This window comes from Hemicordylus capensis, chromosome 4, assembly GCF_027244095.1.
Source record: "Hemicordylus capensis ecotype Gifberg chromosome 4, rHemCap1.1.pri, whole genome shotgun sequence".
In the NCBI taxonomy this organism is placed as follows: domain Eukaryota; kingdom Metazoa; phylum Chordata; class Lepidosauria; order Squamata; family Cordylidae; genus Hemicordylus; species Hemicordylus capensis.
In genome coordinates, this window is record NC_069660.1 from 184,177,934 (window position 1) to 184,200,647 (window position 22,714).

Genomic DNA, 22,714 nt, shown 5'->3' on the forward strand with positions numbered 1-22,714 from the left:
TAAGTTCCAACTTCAGGTGTTTTTTTTAAGCACCAAGTGTACAAAAAAAATTTTTTTAAACCCACCAAGGAGTAACCATAGCTAGAATCTACATATCTGGAATTACAGAAGCAGAGCTTGGGAGTGAAAAAGTATGTCCTAATAACTGCTGGAACACAGAAAAAAATTTTTTTTAAGTCAAGAAGATTTGAGAGACCATCAGAATATAAAATCTATGACACACTGTCAGAAAATATTTTCAATATCGCATGTTTGACATTGAGTGGTAACTACAAATACTATTTAAGAACTACTAATTATAAATGTTTCAATATTTATTATTGCAATTCTTTAAAGCACAATTTCTCAGAGTCTGATGGTGAACACTACAATTCACAAATATTTTAGTGAAAAAATAGAGTGCATTGAGGATAAAATTAAAGTGGTTTCAGCTTTTAAAACATAATATATTTATTCAGCCAGTCAATCATATCCATTCTTGCTTCCTCCATGTAAGGCACATCTGCAGGCTTCATGTCCTCAGGCTTACACTGAGCAAAGCCATGAACTTGACCAGGATACACTTTAACCTTATAGTTCACTTTACAATATTCTTCCAGTTTCTTCTCTAGCAAAGTGACCTGTAACACACAATGAACTTCATTAAACATTTACAGAAAGTTAAAAATTAAGCCGCGTCCTAATTATTAGTTCACTGGCAACTCTAATTCATTGAAGTCTTTGTTCCAAGTTGGTGGTACCTTAGCTGCACTTAAAAAAACCCAAATATTCCATTCCAGAATGTAAGGTGTTGTGTTTTTTTTAAGTCCTTTTGTGGGATGTTGTTAATCTTGTGTCCCCAGTTCTTCTCCTGTAATGACACTCATCCAGCAGCAACTCTTTCCCAGCTATAGCCATTTTTCTTCTTTACAGAAACAGATGCAAAGTAATATGATCTAAGAAAATACCACTGAGCATGTACAGAGCACTATCTGTCACCAATGAGCAACTGAAGGCTAAACATAGAATGCTTAGAATTAAGGAGGGGGCTTCTATGGCATGGTATCTGCCTTGGCGCCTATGCTGTCTGGTGTTGGGAATTCTCTCTGGTAAGCAATACCCTTCTATTACAGCAGAGTGCACTGAGGCACAACACAGCCGAGTCTGCATAGGCATGCATGTATGCTGAGAGTAAAAGAAACTTGGAGCCAGTTCATAGTTTCAAATCAATATAAGGAGTCTTTACTTGTGAACTCCATTCTAGATAGCAAAGTGGAGAAACAGGATCTCTAATCTATCTATCTAGCTGGATGCAGAGAGATGGTTTCTGCATCTCTGCACACATGGTGCAGAGAGAGAGAGGAGGATTGTGGGTGTTGCAAGGGAGAAGAAAGGGGAAGAAGAAGTGGAAGGCAGGCAGGCAGGCAGTCCCTAAGAGTAGCATTCTACATATCAAAGGGATAGTGTCAGTAGAGAAGGAATGAACAATTTCTTGACCCCTCTAGCCCTCTGACTCACTAATCTGTCCCCCTCTGTCATTGAGACATGAGACAGAGCAGAGTCCTTCACTTCCAACATCGGGGTCCCACCCCTTCTCTTTTTAAAAGTGTCACCAGTACTGATAGTATTCTGTGAAAGTACAAATATGTTAAAAGACATTCAAAATTGACAGATTGTGGTAATATTCTCACACCATGTATATTTCCATTGATTATCCCTGGAGGATAATCTCCAGCTGTGGTTTGGTAAAATCCTCCTTACCATATGGCAGAATGATACAGATGACTATGTGGTTACACACACACACACACACACACACACAAAATGATAAATTACAAGGTTGGCATCACTCTCCTAATAATAATTGGTAAAAGCAGGAATTCCCCTCCCTCTTTGATCACTCTTGAAGAGCAGCAAGCAGTTCCAGCAAACAAATCGCTTTGCCAGGTAGATTAATGAGTGATTCCAACTGTATCACTGGAGTGGGAGCACTCCTGTAGTTTTCTAAAATGTGGCGTGATTCTTGGCCTCTATTTTCTCTCCATCCCATATTTATTTACTTGTTTGATATAAACTATTTCTACTATACCTTTAAAAACTTCACATATATATACACTGCATATCAAGGAAACCAGTGTTTTTCCATTTGAAAAATGTATAAAATACATCTGTTGGAAAACAATAGTTTACCTGATCAGAAGAAATGGTGTGATCTTTTCCACCCAAAATGAAAAAGGTAGGATTCAGCAAATCATATCTGTCCTCAGAGTCTCTGATGATTCCTAAAACATATTTAAGGAAAGAGCTTAAATCAAGTAATATGTTCTTCAAGGTGAACTGCAAACTCAAGGAACAAAGCCTTCTGTTTACTTCAGCAGTATGTTGCTTCCATTACGCCACAACCTCTAAGTGCACAAGTGAAAACATACAACCCATTTGATACTTGTGCCATCTGTTTATATGCATCAGGTTACTCTGCAGTGCTACACGTAAGTAAGCTGTGGCACTATGCCTGAAGGGAGCTACAATGCCTCAAAGAATGCTTAAGTTGCATTTTTGTTTTCCTTGCTCATGTTGAAATGTGCAGTGTGGAACTTGAGTCACTCTCATACCTGTGGACTCCAGGACACCTGGAGCTGACTGATTTCATTGTGGTTCATGAATCTTGGTGCAGCAAAACAGAAATGTTTGAGTGTGAATCATTTGCTGTTCAATGGGCACCCAGCACATTGAAAACACCTGGACATGTAATATAATACTATTTGTTGTTTCAAATTATTTTTTCCAAGTTTTATCCCATGAGTAAATGTTGTTATGAGCCTCATGATCTTCTGCTTAGTGATGTGACCACAATCAATACTGATTAAATCAAGTTCAGCTAGGAATGCAGGTGACACCTACCTGACAAAGTGAGGTAAGACCAGTGTGATGTCTGGGAAGGTGAGTGGCAAGGGAGGGGTAAAAAAGAGAGGCAATTTGTATATTTCGCCAGAGGAAGAGAATATAGTCTGAGTTTCTGGAACTAGGGGACAAGAAGCAGTCTTGGGCCTGCAATTACTTTTGAGGGAGGGATGCTACTTTGAGACAGCCATTCCCACGCCATGTGCCTACTGGTTTCCCACATGTTCAGTCTGCACACTTATACAAAGTTATTTTGGAAATGCCACAAACTTCCAGTATTCCCTCCCCTCCTCACAAAACCAACCTCATAAAACTGCCCCTGGAACTCTGGGGAAATAGAGGGCATGAAACAACATAGTGTATGTATATATCACCCTACTTTGCAGGTGTCCACAACAATTACTAGCCCAGAAATCTTTTTACGAGCCCAACTACCCACAGATGTTAGTCATTTATTTATGGCATAATGATGGAAAGAACCAGCTTGTGTAAAGCATTCCTGCTTGGTCACCCGGCTTATCCCCAACAGGTAACCAGCAAATGGCTGTTTACAAGCCTCTGACACACAGTTAGCATAGCTGTTAATGGCAACATAGTCAGCCAGAGACAAATGAAGATGTAATTAGGTGTTAGTAAAGTTAATAGTCTGTTTTATTTCTAAGAGGAGGGAGGAAATGGCCATGACCTCCTCCCCTTCCATCATTTTAATTATGTTGGCATTTGCTGTGTTTCATTTGTTGTTAGGGAATTTCAGCAACAACTGGGAAAGTATATATTCTCATTTTCATATTTACTAACTCACTTGTTCTCCTCATTTGATTAGTTGCTAAACTTAGCACACACTGCTGAAATAAGCAGTCACATTGACATTTGCAGCTCACCTTTAAGTGGAGTTAATCTATAAATAATTAAATAAACAAAAGCATATAAACTTGCTCAAGTTAACAAGCATTCTTCACTACCATAGAGAGACACCCCAGCATTTAATTCAGGGTTTGTCAGCATCAAATGATGTACAGCCATTCCACCCCAGGAAAATCCAACGATACCAATCTTCTTTGCGTTGCATTCCTTCTTTAAATACGTCAAGACAACGTTAGCAGTCCTAAGATACAGCAACAAAAGGAATGTGAAAATTTTATGTGGAAGTCTAAAAAGAAACAGCAATAACATAAAAACATAACCCCTCACCCCGGTCGCTAAAAGAAAAACCAATACTTTTCTTTTAAAAGACGATCCAGCTCAGTTAGATGCTGATTTCTTAACTATGGGTTATCGGAGGACTAATTTGTGCAAGCTGTTTGAACTCCAGCACTCAGAAGTGAATTTAAATGACAAAATGCACATGTAGGGACGTGCAGTTTTAAATGGCTGCATTTCCCCACAATAAATATGGAAATGGCAATGAAGAGAATATCAGGGTTCCATTTCTATGTTAATTTCTGTTTATAAATATACAAACACAGAAAATGGGGCAATTGGTTTTTCAAGAGGGACATTTGGTGCTATTCCTCAATTTTCAGCCTCTGTAAGGACAAGTAAACACTGGAAAGTGACAGGGATTGATCATGTTGCAACAAAGGTTGAGATAATGCAGAAAGTTATCCTTCAATAGCAGCTACAACTATATAGGGATAATTAATCCATGTTAAGTGATCTTGCACATGTGCACCCTGAATTGGCATCATGTTTTAGAGCTGTACAAATTGCGATCCACCAAATCAGACTTATCTCTAACTCACCAAGTAAGTGGCTTTGATCACTGGCAGACAGCAAAGCCAGGAGGTTTACTGAGCTCCTGATGGGTTTATTATTTATTTATTTATACATTTATATCCCACTCTTCCTCCAAGGAGCCCAGAGTGGTGTACATTTTTTTAATGGTAATCCTCACAACAACCCTGTGAGGTAGGTTAGGCTGAGAGATAAGTGGCCCAGAGATAAGTGACATGGCTGAATAGGGATCTGAACTCAGGTCTCCCCACACTCAGTCCAACACTCTAATCACTACCCTGCACTGGCTCTCCATTAATTTAGGGAGAGGAAAAGAAGATGCCATCAGCCCAAGGGAAAGCGGAGATCAAAAGTAAGATATTATGCATACCTCCATCCAGTGTGAGTGGCTGAGGAGCAAAAAAGAGGTGGCTCTGTGAAGTGGGTATTGTAAAAATACCCCCCCCCCTTTTGTCCTACAATTTTTATCTCCATGTATTAACATGAGTTTAACATACATGGCTGGTGAAACTTGTTTAGCTTGGTGGGTCATGAGCTGTGCAGCACAGCTGATGCCTTTCTCAGTCCCATATACAGAGAAAATTCTTAAAGACACTAGAACCATGGTCCTTATCTGCAATGCAGAGAAGATGGGTTCATACTATATATTCTCAACACAGTGCACTGAGACATCAATCCTATTCACATACTCTTACGTATACTTATTACGGTGTGAGTTTAACTGAACTCAGTAGAATTTATTTCTGAGTAAATATACTTGGGTTTGTGCTACATGAGCAAGGCCCTTTTTTCAAAACTCCATTAAGTAACTCCCCCAACCCCTGCTCCCTGCCCACCCCCTTGCTGAATTAGACAATTCCCCACTGGACATTTATTAGTTAGTTATAATGTTCAAACAATGTTAATCTTACTTGTCCACTTTCATAGGATCTCGGTTCTTTAGCCAGTCCGCAAAATTGTGCCAATGATTAGTAGGTTTCCAAGGCTCTTTCCCCAGAAAAAAGTCTGGGACAATGGTTCTGTATGAAAAAGCAGTCAGATATTACTTAGAGAGTCTGTGTTCTTGGTTTAGTTCCCAGGCAGTTTACAAACATTTTAATATATAAAATAAGTGTCAGAAACTTTTGGCTAGAATAGAACAGGGCTCCTCTCATTTTTCAGTTTAAATGGGCATGGGCAGGGGACTGTAGCTCATTGACAGAGCACATATATTGCATTCAAAAGGTCCCAGGTTCAATCCTCAGCATCTCCAGGTAGGCAGGGCCAGTGCCAGACTATTTTGCGCCTTAGGCAAGACTAAGTACTTGCACTCCCCACCAAAAATTTCAACTTCGGTTTTCAAAAACAGATGTTTTGTAGAAAAAGTGAAGAGCACAAAACTTGAAACTGCTAAATTTATTTTAAATTGAAAGAATCGGTCATACATCAATCTTTGATTATCTTAAATACAAAAGAAAATATTTTGGCACACACATCATTTTGATTGATTTGATACACTCTGCGCCCCTCTGAGGTCTGTGCCCTAGGCGGCTGCCTAGTTGGCCTCCTAATGGTAGCACCGGCCCTGCAGGTAGGGCTGGGAAAGACTTCTGGCTGAAACCCTGGAGTGCCACTGCCAGTCAGTGGAAACAATACTGGGCTAGATGGACCAATGATTTGCCTTTGTATAAGACAGCTTCCCATGACATGTCAGTAAGTGTATATGGCAGGCCTATACCAAGCAATACTCCACCTACCAGCCATACGTACCAATCATTCACCTACCAAAGGCCTTGAAAAAGATCTCCTTTTTGCTGTTGGCCTAGGACTGCAAATAAATAAATAAATAAATAATACAGGGATGGGGATGGGGTGTTGAGTTCCTGGCAGACAAGACTTCATGGCTGGTATGCTGTGTTTATTATTATTATTATTATTATTATTATTATTTTTACATTTATATCCCGCTCTTCCTCCAAGGAGCCCAGAGCGGTGTACTACATACTTAAAGTTTCTCTTTCACAACAACCCTGTGAAGTAGGTTAGGCTGAGAGAGAAGTGACTGGCCCAGAGTCACCCAGCTAGTTTCATGGCTGAATGGAGATTTGAACTTGGGTCTCCCTGGTCCTAGTCCAGCACTCTAACCACTACACCACGCTGGCTGTTTAGGGTCAGAAATGTGCAAGCCTAAAGGTACCTTTTCAAGTGGTGGCTTTCTTATATGTAGCAAGGAGAGATAAATTATCCCTTTTCAGCACAACATAGCATCTCTCCAGTAGTTGTTGCTGGAGACAATGATCTTTACTGTTCTGAACATCTGATTATTTCATGCAATTTACTCAAAGTAACATCCAAGGTTAAATTATTTTTATTGTTTAACATACAAATAACAATTCACATTTCAGAGCTGCTGTTTCCTCAGAATTTGTTGATTCGGATTGGTGATATTTGACATTTGTCACAGAACCTGGAAGGCCACTCACCCACGAATTACAGAAACTACCTGGGGTCTTGAGAATTCAGATCACTCACCCAGGAATTACAGAACCAACCTGGGGTCTTGTGGACTAGCCAGATGGACAATCAGGTTCGTTACCAGTGAAGAGGGTTCAATCAGGCAGGCAACGGATAGCAAGAGTCAAACCAGATTTATTCCTTTGCAAAGAAGGTGCCCTGTCTCAGCAAGCCAAGAAAAGGGAGTTATTCGCACATGACTTAATGCTGCGGGATAAATGTTGAGCGAAGCTACTTTGAATCACACTCACGGCATTGAGGGAAGCAGCCCCTCCTCTCTGCTCTTGGGTTTTGTTTTGATACAAGTTCACATGCTTCCCTCTGCATTTTCCTTCTAGCCAATGAGCGGGGGGGGGGGAGAGTACTTCTAAAGAGATTATCCTCCTTATCATGCTAACAATCTACACCAGTGTCTCTCCCTATTTGCTCCTGTGTTTTCAGAAAAAGTAGCTTAAAACCAGCATTTTAAAAACCCGGAAATACCTTGAGACAAGCTAGAATTCGCAAGATAAAGCCCAATTTGTGTGTGGAGTGGGTCCAAGGATCTTGAAGGGACTTCAGGGTAAGTTTGGCTGGTGTGTGAACTCACATACTCTCTTCTGAAGAAGATGCGGAGTAGAAGCCTTGTCTGTAAAGCCTCCAGGAGACCTTAAACAATACAGCAAGTCCATCTTGCAGAGAACAAATATTAGCAGATGGTAACGTTAAATATATGCCTTCTGGAGAGCAATGAATAGTAGCTCTCTATTTCATTAATAAATCTCACCCCAATAGTTGGGCAGTCTGGAGCTATTAAAAAAGAATGCTCTTCCGAGATCCAATTCTAAGCTGGGTTGGAGTGGACAAGGGCAGACGAGATGAGGTGCCCTCTGTTCCCCTAACCGGGATGGTGACAGTTGACTTTGGGGCCGAACAGTCCTGCAAGGAACTATGAGTAGCCCCTGTATCAACCAAACAGTCATATTATTTCCCTACTACTTCAGTTTTCATAATGGGATTTGCAGGGTCAAGTACAAAAGGTACTGCATTTGTGCCATCATAAGATCATGTCTCAACCGCTCTGTGTCAGTAGTAGAGTACAGTCATTGTTGATTTTGCATGAAAGTATCTTCTAGTCCTTCTTCTGGTCTGCCTTGCTTAGGGGTGGTGGTCTAAGGTTCTGTCCCAGGGGATGATAGGACTGCTGGGGTCTCCCTTCATCCATCCCCTTAGGTCTTACAGGACACTCCTTTTCCCAATGGCCGGCTTGGTGGCAATACCTACATAACTTAGAGGGGTCTTGGGGTCTGCTGGACCTAAGGTTTCCCCTTGAGTTCCTCTAAAATTAATCCCTCGTTTGTTATTTTGCAGAAGTACAAAAGCTGCTTGCAAGGCAGCCTTTTGCTTCTTCGTTTCTCTTCCATTAAAAACATAATTTGTTTTTAAAAACATACTCAACAGGCTAATTGGGTGGTAGTTGCAGAGGCATATCTAGGGAAAATAGCGCCTAGGGCAAACACTGAAATTGCGCCCCCTGCCCAAACATCTGACACCCATCTTTCAGATAACTTTACCATACTATCAGCTGAAAAATACAAGTCAAGCTCATCAATCTATTAATATTTCAAAAACTATTTAGCAGTGGACGTAGCCAGACCAAAAAATGCTGGAAACTACAAATTTCAGGATGCTGGGGCTCATGAAATACCCAAATACTATGTGGAGGTGTACTTGGAAAACTAAACAGAAGTGCCTGTCTAATTCTCTACTATGCATTGTAGCATCACTATTACATAAGTTTTAAAAATAAATGGAGAATTTGACTTTTCCCAGATACTCTGAAAATAATTAAAGGATATACAGAATAAACTGTGTCACTGCTTAGAATATATTCTAGTATTTCAGAAAGACAGTTAAAATGAGAGAAAGAGAGCAAGAAACTCCCAGTGGGCCTTAATACTAAGGATTTCATACTGATTCAAAGACAAACTCACCATTAATAGCCATATTATTAAGACATCACATTTAACTCACTTATGACAAGAAGCAAAGTAAGAGCAAATGAATACAATCCTAGCTCATAAGCTTCAGCTCAGTATTCACAAGCCCTGATTCTCTGTACATAGTGCCAATCTGAATATGTGTACAGTGACATATTATATTAAATTTTTAAAAAAATCTTTTTTACCTGTAGACCTTTCGGGGGGCTTCCTAAAGGCCATGGGGGGGTCTGCAAAGGTTCCCGCTCCCCCTGCTGGCCTCTAGGGCCTCACAGGGACCATTTGAGCATGTGCAGTGGCCATTTTTAAAACTTTTTTTTTAATGGCCACTGAAAACAAAATGGCTGCCAGGCATGCTCAAATGGCCTCTGCAAGGCCTGGCATGGCCTAGGGTCTCACAGAGGCCATTTGAGCATGCACGGTGGCCATTTTGTTTTCAGTGGACTTTTTTTAAAAAATTAATTTTAAAAAATTGTGCACCCCTTCAAGTGGCGCCCGGGGCACGTGCCCTGCCTGCCCTACCCTAGATACAACCCCTGGGTAGTTGGCAGGATCACGTCTATCCTCCTATTTAAATATGGGTACTATTACGGCTATGCCCAGTCTTCAGGTATGAGCCCAGTTCGATCCATGCATGTAAAGAGGGCTGCCAGTACAGGGGCCCGCCAATTAGCATTAAACTGAATAATTTCAGAAGAGATACAATCATAGCCCGAGGCCTTGCCAACTTTTAAGGAATCAATAAGCTTCTTAACTTCAGCAACTATAACAGGTGGCCATTCAGAGAGTGGGTCATTTAAAAAATCTACTGGGGCTAGTTCCTCCCCCTGGGCTGAATAGAGAGCTTTAAAATGTAATTCCCATGTCTCCATAGGGACCTGACTAGTCAAATGGTGCTCTGAGCAGCCAGCTGTAATACGCCAGGAGAGAGGGGAGTTCTTTCTAACTGAAGCAATCAGCCGCTGCCAGGACAACCTTTGAGCCTCTCTTTTCTTAGCTTTGATCAAGGATTTATATTGTTTTTCAGGACTAGCAGTGTTGAAGGAGTTGCACATTGAGGGTCTTGTCAGTACAATTTATAGTTTGCCACTAGAGCCTGCTTGGCAGCTACACACTCTTGGTTGTAGCAACCTCTAGCCCTACCCATTGGCTGGCAGTTATATTTAGTTCTTTGCCGCACAAGATGGTCTCGTATCATATGAATGAGTGTCCCATAATAATAATATACAAGCCCAACTTCTCCCCTTGTTAACTCATCACATTGTTTGAGTTTAGCAAAATGTCCATAACTTGAGCCCATCTCTCATCCCATTTAATCCGTACTTCCCCAGCCACTACTTCCAAAGCTTGCTTCCATCTTGCTCCATCCTTGCACTGAAATCACCTCCCACTAGAATGTAAGCTAGGGGGTTGGCTTCAATGCATTTCTCTAGATATATGCCTAGGCCTTGCCATTGCTGCCCTACCTGGGAATGCTTAGATAGAGGGGTTAAGTATATATTAATCAGAACCAATTGAACATGGTTAGATTGCAGTAAAACTGCAGTCACCCACTGGGCATGAAAAAGCATGGGCGTAATCTTCACATGAAGTCCTGTTGCTTTTAATAAGGCCAATCCTCCTTTGGGTCAACCCCCCTTTTCACTGGGCAGGGTGTTGACATATTGTGCATAGAAACCATCCACCTCAATCTTATCCATGGCCCAAGTCTCCTGCAGGAAAAGAATATCGGATTTAGACAGGTATTCTGTAAGAGAGATATCTCTAGATTTGCAAGCCCAACCAGCTACATTCCACATGCAGAGGGAGAGTCCGCGTTGACCTGATAATTGTCACTTGGGTAGATCAGCAGTGGCTAGGACAGAAGCCTGATCTTCAGGTAGGTTTAATTGCTGAACGGGATTAGTAGAGCTCGGGGCCTTATCAAACTCTATTGGGCAAACATCCAGGGGAGATTGCGCTATTATTTGGAGGTCTGATGGAGGGGACATCTTGAAACTGAGTTGATCCTTTTTCAAAGTTGCTATAAGTTCATGCAATGATGGAAGGGGCCCCAGAAGTTCCTCCAACTTTTCCAGTGATGAAATAGGCTTAGAGGGGAATTGCTGATTTTCCTCTGGTTCCATAGAATCTGCATTGGAGTGCCACTGAGTGATCTCTGGAGCTATTTCTGTCAGATGGTTTTGATTTGCAAGCAGTGTCTCAGAAATATCTATTGACTCAGAAGCCAAGAGTCTTACTATGGGCTTCCCATCCTGGGTCTCAAGATGCTTCATTTGCAGAGCTGTAGGGCTATGAACTTCTGCATCAATCTCAACCACATCTTTTATCTCCTGGCTCAATTGTCTCACATTCACCAATTGTAGCTTCGTCAGGGATTCTGTTTCATGCAAGGAGCTCCTCTCCACAAACCCAGCAGGTTCCAAAAAGCCCTCCTCCACATTTAACTGTTCATTCGCAGACATATCTTCCAGGATAACAGAACATTCAGTAAGGAGGTCCATCTGTATAAATTCAGAGTTCAAAAACTCTATTAAGTCCTTGTATAGGGAGACATTGGTTAAAGCAAACTGACCATATTTCCCTACAACCTCCATTTCTCCAGGAGTTGAAATTCCGGAGATATCAAATAGCTTACACTCAGCATGCTGTTGACCAACTTTTGCAAGAGGACTCACAATTGTTTGAACTGAGGACAGAGCCCATTTGAGATTAAGCAGATTTTTATTGATTTCATTTATTCCTTGCTGCATCTCCTTTGCCGAATCATTTGAGGAGAACGTTAAGCTATCCTCTCGAAGGCTGTCCAGAGTTTCAGCTGTAAGGCCTTGTTTATGAGAAATTATCTCAGCAGCTGGCTGTGGGAGCACATTTTCTGCAGTGGGATTATCAAAGTTATGCGTATTCAGACTGGCTGTCGAAGATCTTGCAGTATTAACCCTTGCTGGTAGTAATGAGCAAATGGAGGTGTTTTGAAAAACATGGAGAGGAAAGATTTGATAGTCAGCCAGAGAAACTCTCATTTTGAAAAGCATCAAAGGAACAGTAGATTGACTGAAAGTTAACAGAATTATTTTGTACTTCGGGGAGGAGGGCAACAATGAAGTAGTTGACGTAAAGAGAATTTAATAGCCTTCTGGGTAGACCAACACTTTCCCATATTGTATTTATTAATAATTATCTGTAGTGCAACCTGTTCAGTCTGAAGAATTCTGGTATCTGACATCTTGCCAGAGTCACTCCCTGTGCCCACCACTTTTCTGTTCACAGAAGTCTTTGTGATAAAGCTAGCTGTACTAAATGAATGCTTTTGCATAAGGGCATCAACTGAAGTCATAATACAGTCAACCTTCAAGTTTAATTTTTCATATATTGCAAGGACAGTCCAAGGTGTTCTCTGATAAAATCTATTGATAATCTGGGGCACTCTTCTGGATCCAGCCCTCCAGCTGATGCAAGGGATTGGTTCATTAAAAGTTCTTTATCATTTACCAAGGTATTATCCCCCTACAACTGTCTTTCTTTGATAACTGTTGCCGCTTCAATTAACTCAGTTTCCTGTTGCTCCAAGAGTGCAAATCTATTCAATGTGGGAACAGGGTGGTTCAAACTTACAGGCTCTTTTGGTGTCTTGCTGGCCTTCATTGCCATAAATGTATCCAGATGTGAATGCTTTGAAGTTTTCACCCATCCTTGCACTTCTGGGCTAATATGCTGCGGTTTTGGGGGGGGGGTTGGCCCATTGTTTAGGTTAGCTCAAAAATTGACAAGAGAAAATAATCTGTTGCCCTTTATTAAAAACCAAATAATCCAAAGGCAGGAGGAAAACAAAAACAAAAACAAAAAAACCCGAAGCAATTGACTGGCCGGCCAGCTGGTCAACAGTGCTCCAGCTGGTTGACTGCATAACTCCGCTCAAAGGCAAACTGCAAGCAGAGGAGCAGAGTTTTTAAAAAAAGGGGGGGGGGCGGACTAAAACTAATCAAATCCTTTTCTAGGAGAGTCCATATATAAAACAGCATTTAAAAGGTTTTTAAAAGTCCAGACATAGTCCAAAATAAAAAAAGATTTAAAAAGGGAGAGAATTCCCACTTATTGGAGCTAACAAGGCCAGCTGCTTTCACATCACCATCTTGGTCACCCAGCTTCCTGGCAAGGCGGGGAGGATCGGAGGCCCCAGGCTGCTCACTCTAAGGCTGAGAGCCACAAGGACCAGAGCCCCCAGCTTGCGCCCCCAGCCCAGCCTGCTCCTTATAGCAGCAACAGCCCTAGTGATGGTACACACCTGGAGGAAGTAGGGCAGAGAGAAACACACCAGTCAGTGCTCTGCCTATGCTGTCTCTCTCCCTTCCCCCCATGGTTAAGATGAGATTACTTGCCACAGAGAAGCCATTTTGGGCAACATTCCCGTGGTGACCATCATATGTGCATTGCCTCTAAGCTGCATGGAAAAATTAGTTCCTTAATTCACTTGAGTCCAGTCTATCGAATTATTGTATTTTTAAATAGTTTTAATTGTGTTTACGTTTTAATAGTTTTCAGATTGTGAGCCGCTCAGGAACTTTTTTGTATAGGGCGGTATACAAATGTACTAAAAATAAATAGTGACTAAAAAACTGACTAATACTAGAATGCTTGAGACAAGGGCCATCTGTAATTAGCATATAAAAGAAGGCAAAATAGGTTAATTGGTTGCTAAGAGAGAGAGAGATATTAATAGACTGGTTCCCTAGTTTTTCTGTGTAGATTCCATACGTTATCTAGCATGTTTTACCATCTATTGGATTCAGTGGGCATTTCTACACTATAAACATATATTGGTTTATATTTCTTTAACTGGCCTCCCCCAAAGACTCCCAAATTGTCATTTGGTGAGGAGCTGAGAATTCTGTTATATATGCTTAAAGTAAAGTTGTGCCGTCAAGTCGGTGTCGACTCCTGGCGAGCACAGAGCCCTGTGGTTTTCTTTGGTAGAATACAGGAGGGGTTTACCATTGCCATCTCCCATGCAGTATGAGATGATGCCTTTCAACATCTTCTTATATCGCTGCTGCCTGATATAGGTTTTTCCCATAGTCTTGGAAACATACCAGCGGGGATTTGAACCAGCAACCTCTTGCTCCCTAGGCAAGTTACTTCCCCACTGCACCATTAGGTGGTTTTATAGATACTTAGGCTCTATATAGATACTTTGGCTCTATCAAAGAGATGCTGTTCCTAGGGTTCCTTGGGGAAAGGGAGTGACTACTGACCCATTTTAAGTCTATGGCATAGCTATACCCTTTATGCCCAGAAACTGCACTTAATTCTACACATTACTGCACATTCACCATGTACACTGCAGTGTGAGGGATAGTGTAGGATTCTAGGTTTGGGACCCCCTGAACTTGAAAGAGGTGGGGGCATGTAAATTGAAAATTATTTAATTGTGCCTCTAACCTTCTTGGGTGCCCTATGTAAAGTAAGAATGGTGGCATTCCCGTGTTGGAGAAGTGGGACCTTTGCTAGTCAAGGCCTCAGCAAATGCCCAACCTTGCCACCCTCTGGAGCTGACCCTAGGTGGGAAAGAGACAAATTTGTAGAGCATTTTTGTGACAATTCCCTTCTGTACAGCTTAACCTATCGTGTTCTTTTCTGCTGAAGCCATTTTGTTCTCAGATCTGTAGAGTTAAGAAAAGCAACGCTCTGTACACCTGGGAGTTTCAGGTCATCTTTCCTAATGTTTGTTTTTATTCATTTGATCAGGAATGCTCTCACAAAGCAGCCTGGAGCAGCTGCCAAATGCTCAGTACCACAAACAGACTCATGCCTGATGCCTGCCCTGGACTTTTGGGGAGGATTGGTGACAACCAGTAACCAGTGGCTGCTGGCTGAGCAGATCCCTTCCTTTTATTGTGGCAGTTAACAGGGGTTTATTTCATTCATGGTGGGCCACCAGCTTCAGCGACAGCATCCTAGCTGCTGCTCCCAGTTCCACCACCTCCAGGGGCGTAGCAAGGTTAGAGTGGGTCCAGAGACAAGATTTTAAAATGGCACCCCTCACTGAAGCTCAGTTCATGAAGTAAAGAAATCTTAAATAAGGCTGAACAGTGGTAACAAAAAGCATAGTAAAATTTATATGTATATGTATATATATTGTGGACGATGCAAGTCATTTAATGGTACTAGAGAAAGACATGCTCTTCTGGTAGCTCCAGGTCTTAACACTCACATCAGTTTCGGAGGATGAATACAACTGAAGGAAGCCTGGGCAGGTGAGTGGCTAGGGAAGTCAGTCATGTGACTTGCCTCTGAGGACACCCCCAAGGCAGTGGGCCCCCAGACAACCGTCTCCCCTTGCCTTATTATAGTTACGCCCCTGACCACCACCCCGCAGCCCCAATATCTGATGTAATATCATGATGCTATGTGGTGCATTGTGGTGGAAAAACATGGTAGGCAAGACCTGCATGGCAAGACCTCCTTCATGGGCCCCCTTAACCTGAAAAAGGTGGGAACATGCTTAGAATGAAGGGAACCCACCATGCAATGGGGAGGGAGTCCACTAGTGGCTACTTCACAAACCTGGAGCCATCCCTGAGTCTGATGTTCTTGAAATGCAGATTAAAGTGCACAGATTACCTTTCTGTATGAACACCACAAGCCAGATCAACATTCTGACCTAGTAGTTATAAAAGTGACTGAAAAGATTTTTTTTAAAAAAAGAATAGTTTCTCACAAGAATCCATTAGCTGCAATTATATCTGCAACATATCTGGTGTCCGGGAACTGCCATCCGTATATATCATGGACCACAATCACAGCTTTGTTCGTATTGTAAGGGGGTTTGCAAATATATGCACTGAAGTGCTCAACTTGCGCTTCATGGCCACGTCCCACATAGTTGCTTCTGTTTCCGATATCATATTGGAAAGGTAAATCTTTACTAGTCATTTAAAAACTGAAATGGAAACAAGAAATGCAATGCAATTAATATAAAAAAAAATTAAAACTCCAACAAGCAATAGCAGAATATACTATATCAAGCAACAGAAATATAAGATTAAAATTAAACCTTGATGTGCTACAAGACCTAGACCCTGAGAGGCTCCTGTCCTTAAGCACGGAAGGGAGCGTTTTGCCAGATGCATCTGCTCTCTTCACAGTTTTGCTTTAGGGAACAGCCAAGCTGGGAAAAATGTTCCCTTCTATGCAACTCTTAGAGAGGCAGGAGCCGTGCACTGTATGCACACTGTTCGTACTGCACATATTAACCTAAGAACAACTAGTAGTTAGAGTGATCGTCATAATAGCAATAGCAGTGATTATGAGAACAGTCTATTCAGCATCCTTGAAGACCTAGGAACAGACAAAATGAGAATACAAGCAAGCTATAATTAACAAGCCACATAAAGATCAGAATGATGTTGCATGATCTTAAGTGAATGGCTAGAGGGCAGGGTACATCAAAGCACTGCATTTTGAGAGCAGAAGGTGGAGCACCTCTTCAAAGGCGGAGGAGCAACATTAATGGTGATTGGTACATGGGGTCTATTCAACTGCCTCCAGACAATATGCCTAATGGAAGGAATTCTAGCAAAAATCTTGACATCATCTACACATACTGGGGGGGAAGGACCTTGGAGTTAATCCAAACTGCCAATTAGGAATATGGAGGAAAGCATGTATTTGCATTGAAGAGACAAAATTACTGAGACAGGCCTATTCATTATTTCCAGGGTTAGTTGCTGTCTTGGCCTTGTGATGATTAGCATTGTTGAATGATGGCTTTCATCATGGTTGTCATGGTAAGCTGCCTTACCATTCCAAACATTGTGGAATGGTAGGGATATAAAATAAATACATAAAATTTAAAATGGGCAAAGGCCATGGTGGGCATGCAAAGTTGCATCACCCTGACCTCTGCTGGCTTCATGAAGCTGATGTAACTTCTAAATGCTAAATCCTCATGTGCACACATGCCTGATAATGCTAAATCCCTACCCCTTGGCACTGGTGTAGGAAGATCACATATATGCACACAACTATCATTTAATTACATATATGGTATTCATTCATTCATTCATTCATTCGATTTCTATACCGCCCTTCCAAAAATGGCTAAGGCAGTTTACACAGAGAAATAATAAATAAATAAGATGGATGCCTGTCCTCAAAGGGCTCACAATCTAAAAGAAACACAAGATAGACACCAGCAACAGTCACTGGAGGAGTAATGTGCTGGGGGTGGACAGGGCCAGTTACTCTCCCCCTGCTAAATAAAGAGAATCACCATGTTAAAAGGTGCCTCTTTGACAAGTTAGCAGGATTATGTAATTTAATTACGTAAAATGGAAGCAAGAAGTGCTAATGTTTGGATTCTGGGCAGAAAAAAAATGACAAGCCTGACTCATTACGATAAGGTTGGTGGAACAACTATTCTCCATCTCCTCTGCTAGAATTTCTTCATTCTTTCCTGGTTTGTATTTCAGCCAGCTAGCTTTGATCTGGACTCCATTAGGTATCAAGCAATTTATCCAAATCTGATTGGTTGGACAATTTTATTTAACCATAAATAGCATTCTCTTAAATTATTAATCCCCACACAGTGTCATTGTTTTCCTACATGGAAGTGGAACTGGAACTATCTTTTCTCCCTGAGTTATAGCATTATAAGTGTTGCAGTCCAAGTTCTGTGATGACTTGGTAGGCTTCCCTATTCCTTCCATAGCAGCAGGGTCACTACTGAGAAACCCTTTCCTGAGTATCTTGAGATCTCAAGGTCACCAGCAGAAGGGATCCAGAGTAAGAAGGGATACAGATTGGATCCCTATTTACATCTGTGAAATGTTGGAAGGAATGGGCTTGACTCACCTGGAATAATGTGCTCTGCGTGCACTTACTACCAGCTTTCCATCTATGGCATGCTTGTAGTCTGAACTGTACACCACACCTTCAGATCGCTTGGTTTATGCCCCTTTTCATCGGTGAAATGTTGGAGGATACAGTATAGTATCTGACTGCAATTCTAGCATATCATCAGTGTTCTCACTACAGACAGTGCATTCCATTATATGCACTCTTTTGCTGGTTCCATATGCTTTAATTAGGCTACTATTCACAGTAATTTCTGCAGGACATTGCAGTCTACAAAATCCTTCACAACATTTGCCTTCACAAAAAAGTCTAAAAAGTAGGAGTGAACAAAACAAAGCAACGACTTGTTCCAGGCCAAAACTTACTATTGAGTCACTTACTCTTTCTCTCAGCCTAATCTGCCTCACAGGCTTATTTTGAGGATAAAATTAGGGACAGGGACACACCATGTATACCATGCTGAACTCCCTGGAAAAATGGTAGGGTAAAACTAAATATCTGCAAAACTAAAAATCTGCCAAGTTGAAGACAGGTCATCCTGGAGAGTACCTATCTATGTGGTCACTAAGAGTCGACACCAACTTGATGGCACTTAATCAATCCATCCATCCATCAATCAAAACTAAATAATAACAGTAACCACTCTAGTGAGCTTGATGGCCAAGCAGATTTTAACTTGCATTTCCCACACTCAAGCATAATACTCCAGGCACTGCAATCAATCATTCAATCAACCAACTTTATTACAGCCAAAGACCAGCATAGGTAAATAAGAATGTCTAAAAAGTATAAAGTATTTAAAATAAGCTATAAGATATACTAAAGGGTAAAAGCGAGATAGCTAACAAATAAGGGAAGTCAGCTGATAAGACTAATAAAACTGATAAAACAATTAACTAATATAAGCAATTTAATGCTATCTATTAAAAAATCAATCTATAGGGAAATACAGCTCTAATGGGATGACTAGTAAAATGGAGAAAAAACATAGTTAAATATACATACATAACTGTGTATGTAAGTTAGAAGCAACTAAGATAGTAAAAGTATTTAAAAAGACATGTTAGAATAAATTGGTCAGTACTCCAGGTACTGCCTGACGTTGACAGTTTCTTTCATGTACATCAGGGCTGCACAACTTCGATTCTCCTGCAGATGTTGGATGATGCAGCTCCGTTCATCCCTAACTATTGGCCATTGTGGCTGGTTATGATTGGAGCTGTAGTCCAACAACAGTGGGAGGGCCAAAGTTGTGCAGCCCGAATCGAAATCATTATGTACTGCACAGCATCTCGATTTGTCTCTTGATGTTTGCACAGATCTGCTGCTTATATTAGCATCAAATCTGCTGCAACTCTAAAGAGGAGGCAGTGCAGTTATTCATCCAAAATGATGTGTTTTTTTAAATTCTCCACAAGACAGAAATGAAATCAGTGATACAAGATGTATATTAAGTCAATAATAATTAATAGTGACAATTAATATTAAACCTTCTGGTATTGCTCTCGCGCTCTCTCACCCACCCCTCTCTCTACACACACACACGTACGTTTCTGGCAGTGGTTGGGTGTTATATCAACAAAAATGAATATTAGTTTCTTCTATACTAAACATTCTATACATGTTTAGTTGTAGGTAAGTCCCACACTCCCAATAATAATAAATAATAAATAATAAATGATAGCATTTATACAGTGCTTCTGTTAAAATGCTAAATCTTATAAAGTACTTTCTTACAACAACCTTATAAAGTAGGCCACTGTTAGTATACCCATATTGCAAAAGTGAGGGGGACTGAAGCTGAGAGAGTGGCTTGTCTAAGCCCACCTGGGTGTTTTCCAGACTAGCTGCTGCAACAGCAGCAAAATGCCTCCATCTGGGCAAGGTGCATTTGGAACGTAAACAGCCGGGAGAGCAGTCTCGCGGCAACTAACAACCCGAAAAAACAGCAACTTTTTCACACTGGATGTACGACATCCTTGCTCTATGTTGCAGTGATTAAATTCGCAACAAGGCATTGAAAGTATGAACAGCACCCTGCTATCCGCGTAGGGGCTGCGGTGTCACGATGCAGGAAGTGTGGAAGCACACTTCCGAGATACATCCTGACCCCGTTGTAGGGTCTAGTCTGGAAAGCGCCCTGGTGAGCTTGTGGCAGAGGTGAAGTGTAAATCAAGACTTCCTGATTTATAGCTTATCCTCAGAGCCACCTCATTACACCAGGCTAGACTGCAAACTACAAAGCATATCTCAGCTTAAAGCCTCCTTCTTTTAAAATGCTCCACATGGTTGTATAGCACTACCACTTACCTACCTTCAGGAAAATGTGAGTCACATGCTTGCTCTCACTGTACATACCTGGATGGAAAGGTTGTGATCTGAACCCAAAGAGATGTCTTTTGCAAAATATCAACTGATGTAAAACAGCAGTAACAGCTCTGTTATTGCTGGCTGCTCAGCTCCAGCTCTGCTGCTGATTGTTACAGATGTTTTGGGAAATAGGAAGTTCTGAGGAGGAGCAGGAGGATGCTTTAAACGTAGATGCCTGATCTAGAAATACAGGAAAGGGGAGGAGACACAGATTCCCAGAGAAGCAGATTTCTCTTGTTCTACAAGTTTGTTGAGCGTTGTTGGGGTTTTTTTGGCAAAGACAGGGAGTAATTTGTAAACCAAAAGTTGCCAAGAAGAACAAATTGTCTTTGTTCTGGCATGGCAGGATCTTAAATGCACAACAATTAAGATTTCGGTGTACACTTCAGCACACCTTTCCCTGTTGCTAGAACGTGAAAGAAATTGAAATTAGACTCAAGGCCATCTCCAGATGCTGGAGGGCTCTGAGTGTCTCCTTCCTGCATGGTCCCCCACTTGCCCTTATATATGAACCTCATACTCACTCCTCTTATCTCCCCGATGGCAGCATCTTTCCCTCCTCACTGGCAGCACCATTGCCACTGCTGCCTGAAAGCAAATGCCCGGGGCTTAGTGAGCAGCAGCAGCAACTGGCTGTCTGTCATGCAACATTTTAAAAGGCTGACCCCACTGAGCCAAAGCACACCCGCTACGCTGTATCAGACAGAGAGAGGAACCACAAGGTTGCAGAAAGCTATTGGTGCATGATGCACATGTTTGTCACCTAATGCACAGGCCTGGCCAGCTATAGGCCCTTGAGAGACTATTGGCCCTGGCAACTGCCTGTCTCTGCCAGCTGCTGATACTAAATCTGTGGTCAAGGTGACTTCACCGTCAGTTTCTAAAAGCCACCAAGGTGTGAATAAATAGAATCCAAAATCAGTCCCGAATGGGTCTTCTGCTCATAGAAAGATATCTGTTCCACTTTGGTGGATTAGGACAAGCAAAAATAAGATGGATCACCAGTTCCCCTCCGCTAACTGGAACAAATGTTATCTTTCACAATTATGCAGTTCAACACAAAAATGGAGTTTTACATGGCTTTAAGTTGGTTTTTGAGCCCTCATTAATTTTAAAAGATTAGAATTATAGCCATGATGTGTGTCAAACATCAAATAATCAAAAGTCAAATAAAACCCTAATGTGTTGTGTGTTTGAGCCAAATTATATGTGACATAAAGCCTGTCATTAAGCGATGGGCATAAACAGGAAGTGCACCAGAAGTGTTTGGTTTTTGTTTTGTTACACAAAATCAACACAGGAGATCTGATGATCCAGATCATGACTGTAGCATAGGGCAGGAGGAATTAATTATTTTCCCTCATGCTCTTTTCCTCCAGAAAACAGCATGAGTGAAAATCAGCCTTCCAGCAGTTTATTTGCCCCTGAAGTAGCTACTATATTTGTTGCAGATGCTTAGAGCCAGAGGCGTAACTAGGGGAAACGGCGCCCGGGGCAAGGACTGAAATTGCGCGCCCCGCCCCCCACCCTGCAGTAGGAGGCAGCCGCCTGCTGCTGTGTGTCCTCTAAGGTGAGGGGATGGCCGTGGGCAGGGGGGGGGATTCTTCTGCCATTCCTTCCCTCTCCTGATCTCTCCCTTCTCCTCCAAACCTCTCCCTGCGACAGAGCAGCGGAGGTTTGTTTGGGTCTGGCATGCAGGGGGGATGGATCCCGCGACCACTGCAGCCACCACCAGCTAAGCCGCCCCCCCCCCCCGCAGCAACACAGGACACACACACCCCATTCCCATACTGGCAGGAGCCAAGCAAAGTGCCGCCCAGCTGGCAGCGTGCACACCTGTGCCCTGCGGAACAATAAAGTCATTGTTGTCTTCCAGATAAAAAGGTTTGGGGCAGATCTCGGGGGAAAGGGAGGCTTCGTGACACTCTGCTTGCCTTTCCCATCAGGCATGCCCCACCTCCCGAGAGCAGCTCCCGGAATCACCTTCCAGCTTAGCCCTTAGGAAGCTGGGGCGAGCACGAAGAGGGATCTCTTGGATGGCCACATGGCAGGCAGGGGGATGGAAGCAAGATGGGGGAGCGGGGAGCAGCTCTGCGAAGAAGCCTTTACCTGGAGCCGCCTCCAGCGGATGATCCCGGAGTCGTCCATCGCTTCCCAGCGCCGAGAACTCGCCCCATCGACTCGCTAGCCTCTTGCGAGCGAAGCCCAAGCCCAGTGTGGCTGCTGCCTCCCGCGGCGTCCGCAAGGCGACAGCGCAGCGGTGGATGTGTAACACGGAGCGACGCCGAGGCCTGCCGTTCGGCCCGGCGTCGCTTCTCAACTGCGAGGTGCGCCTGCGCAGTTTCAAGCTTGAAACTGCGCAGGCGCGCCTCGCAGTTGAGAAGCGACGCTGGGCCGAACGG

General features: G+C 42.4%; 1 protein-coding gene across 1 annotated transcript; it reads right to left on the reverse strand.

Annotated features, from left to right (window-relative positions):
* Nucleotides 1-306: 306 nt before the first annotated feature.
* Nucleotides 307-20,952, reverse strand: LOC128324649 (carboxymethylenebutenolidase homolog). Its single transcript, XM_053249446.1, has 7 exons — nucleotides 20,837-20,952; nucleotides 20,301-20,492; nucleotides 15,805-16,026; nucleotides 5,526-5,633; nucleotides 3,843-3,985; nucleotides 2,170-2,261; nucleotides 307-620 (listed from the first exon to the last, which is right to left on the reverse strand). The coding sequence occupies exons 3-7, from the start codon at nucleotides 16,017-16,019 to the stop codon at nucleotides 435-437; spliced, it is 744 nt and encodes a 247-aa protein (XP_053105421.1). The 5' UTR covers nucleotides 16,020-16,026; nucleotides 20,301-20,492; nucleotides 20,837-20,952; the 3' UTR covers nucleotides 307-434.
* Nucleotides 20,953-22,714: the final 1,762 nt, after the last annotated feature.

Coding starts and splice junctions, on each gene's coding strand:
- LOC128324649 (XM_053249446.1), bottom strand. CDS start 16,019: ATGACTAGTAAAGATTTACCTTTCCAATATGATATCGGAAACAGAAGC. Junction 5,634..15,804: donor ATTGCAGCTAATGGATTCTT/GTGAGAAACTAT, acceptor TTTTTCATACAG/AACCATTGTCCCAGACTTTT. Junction 2,262..3,842: donor TGCTGGGGTGTCTCTCTATG/GTAGTGAAGAAT, acceptor AATATGTTTTAG/GAATCATCAGAGACTCTGAG.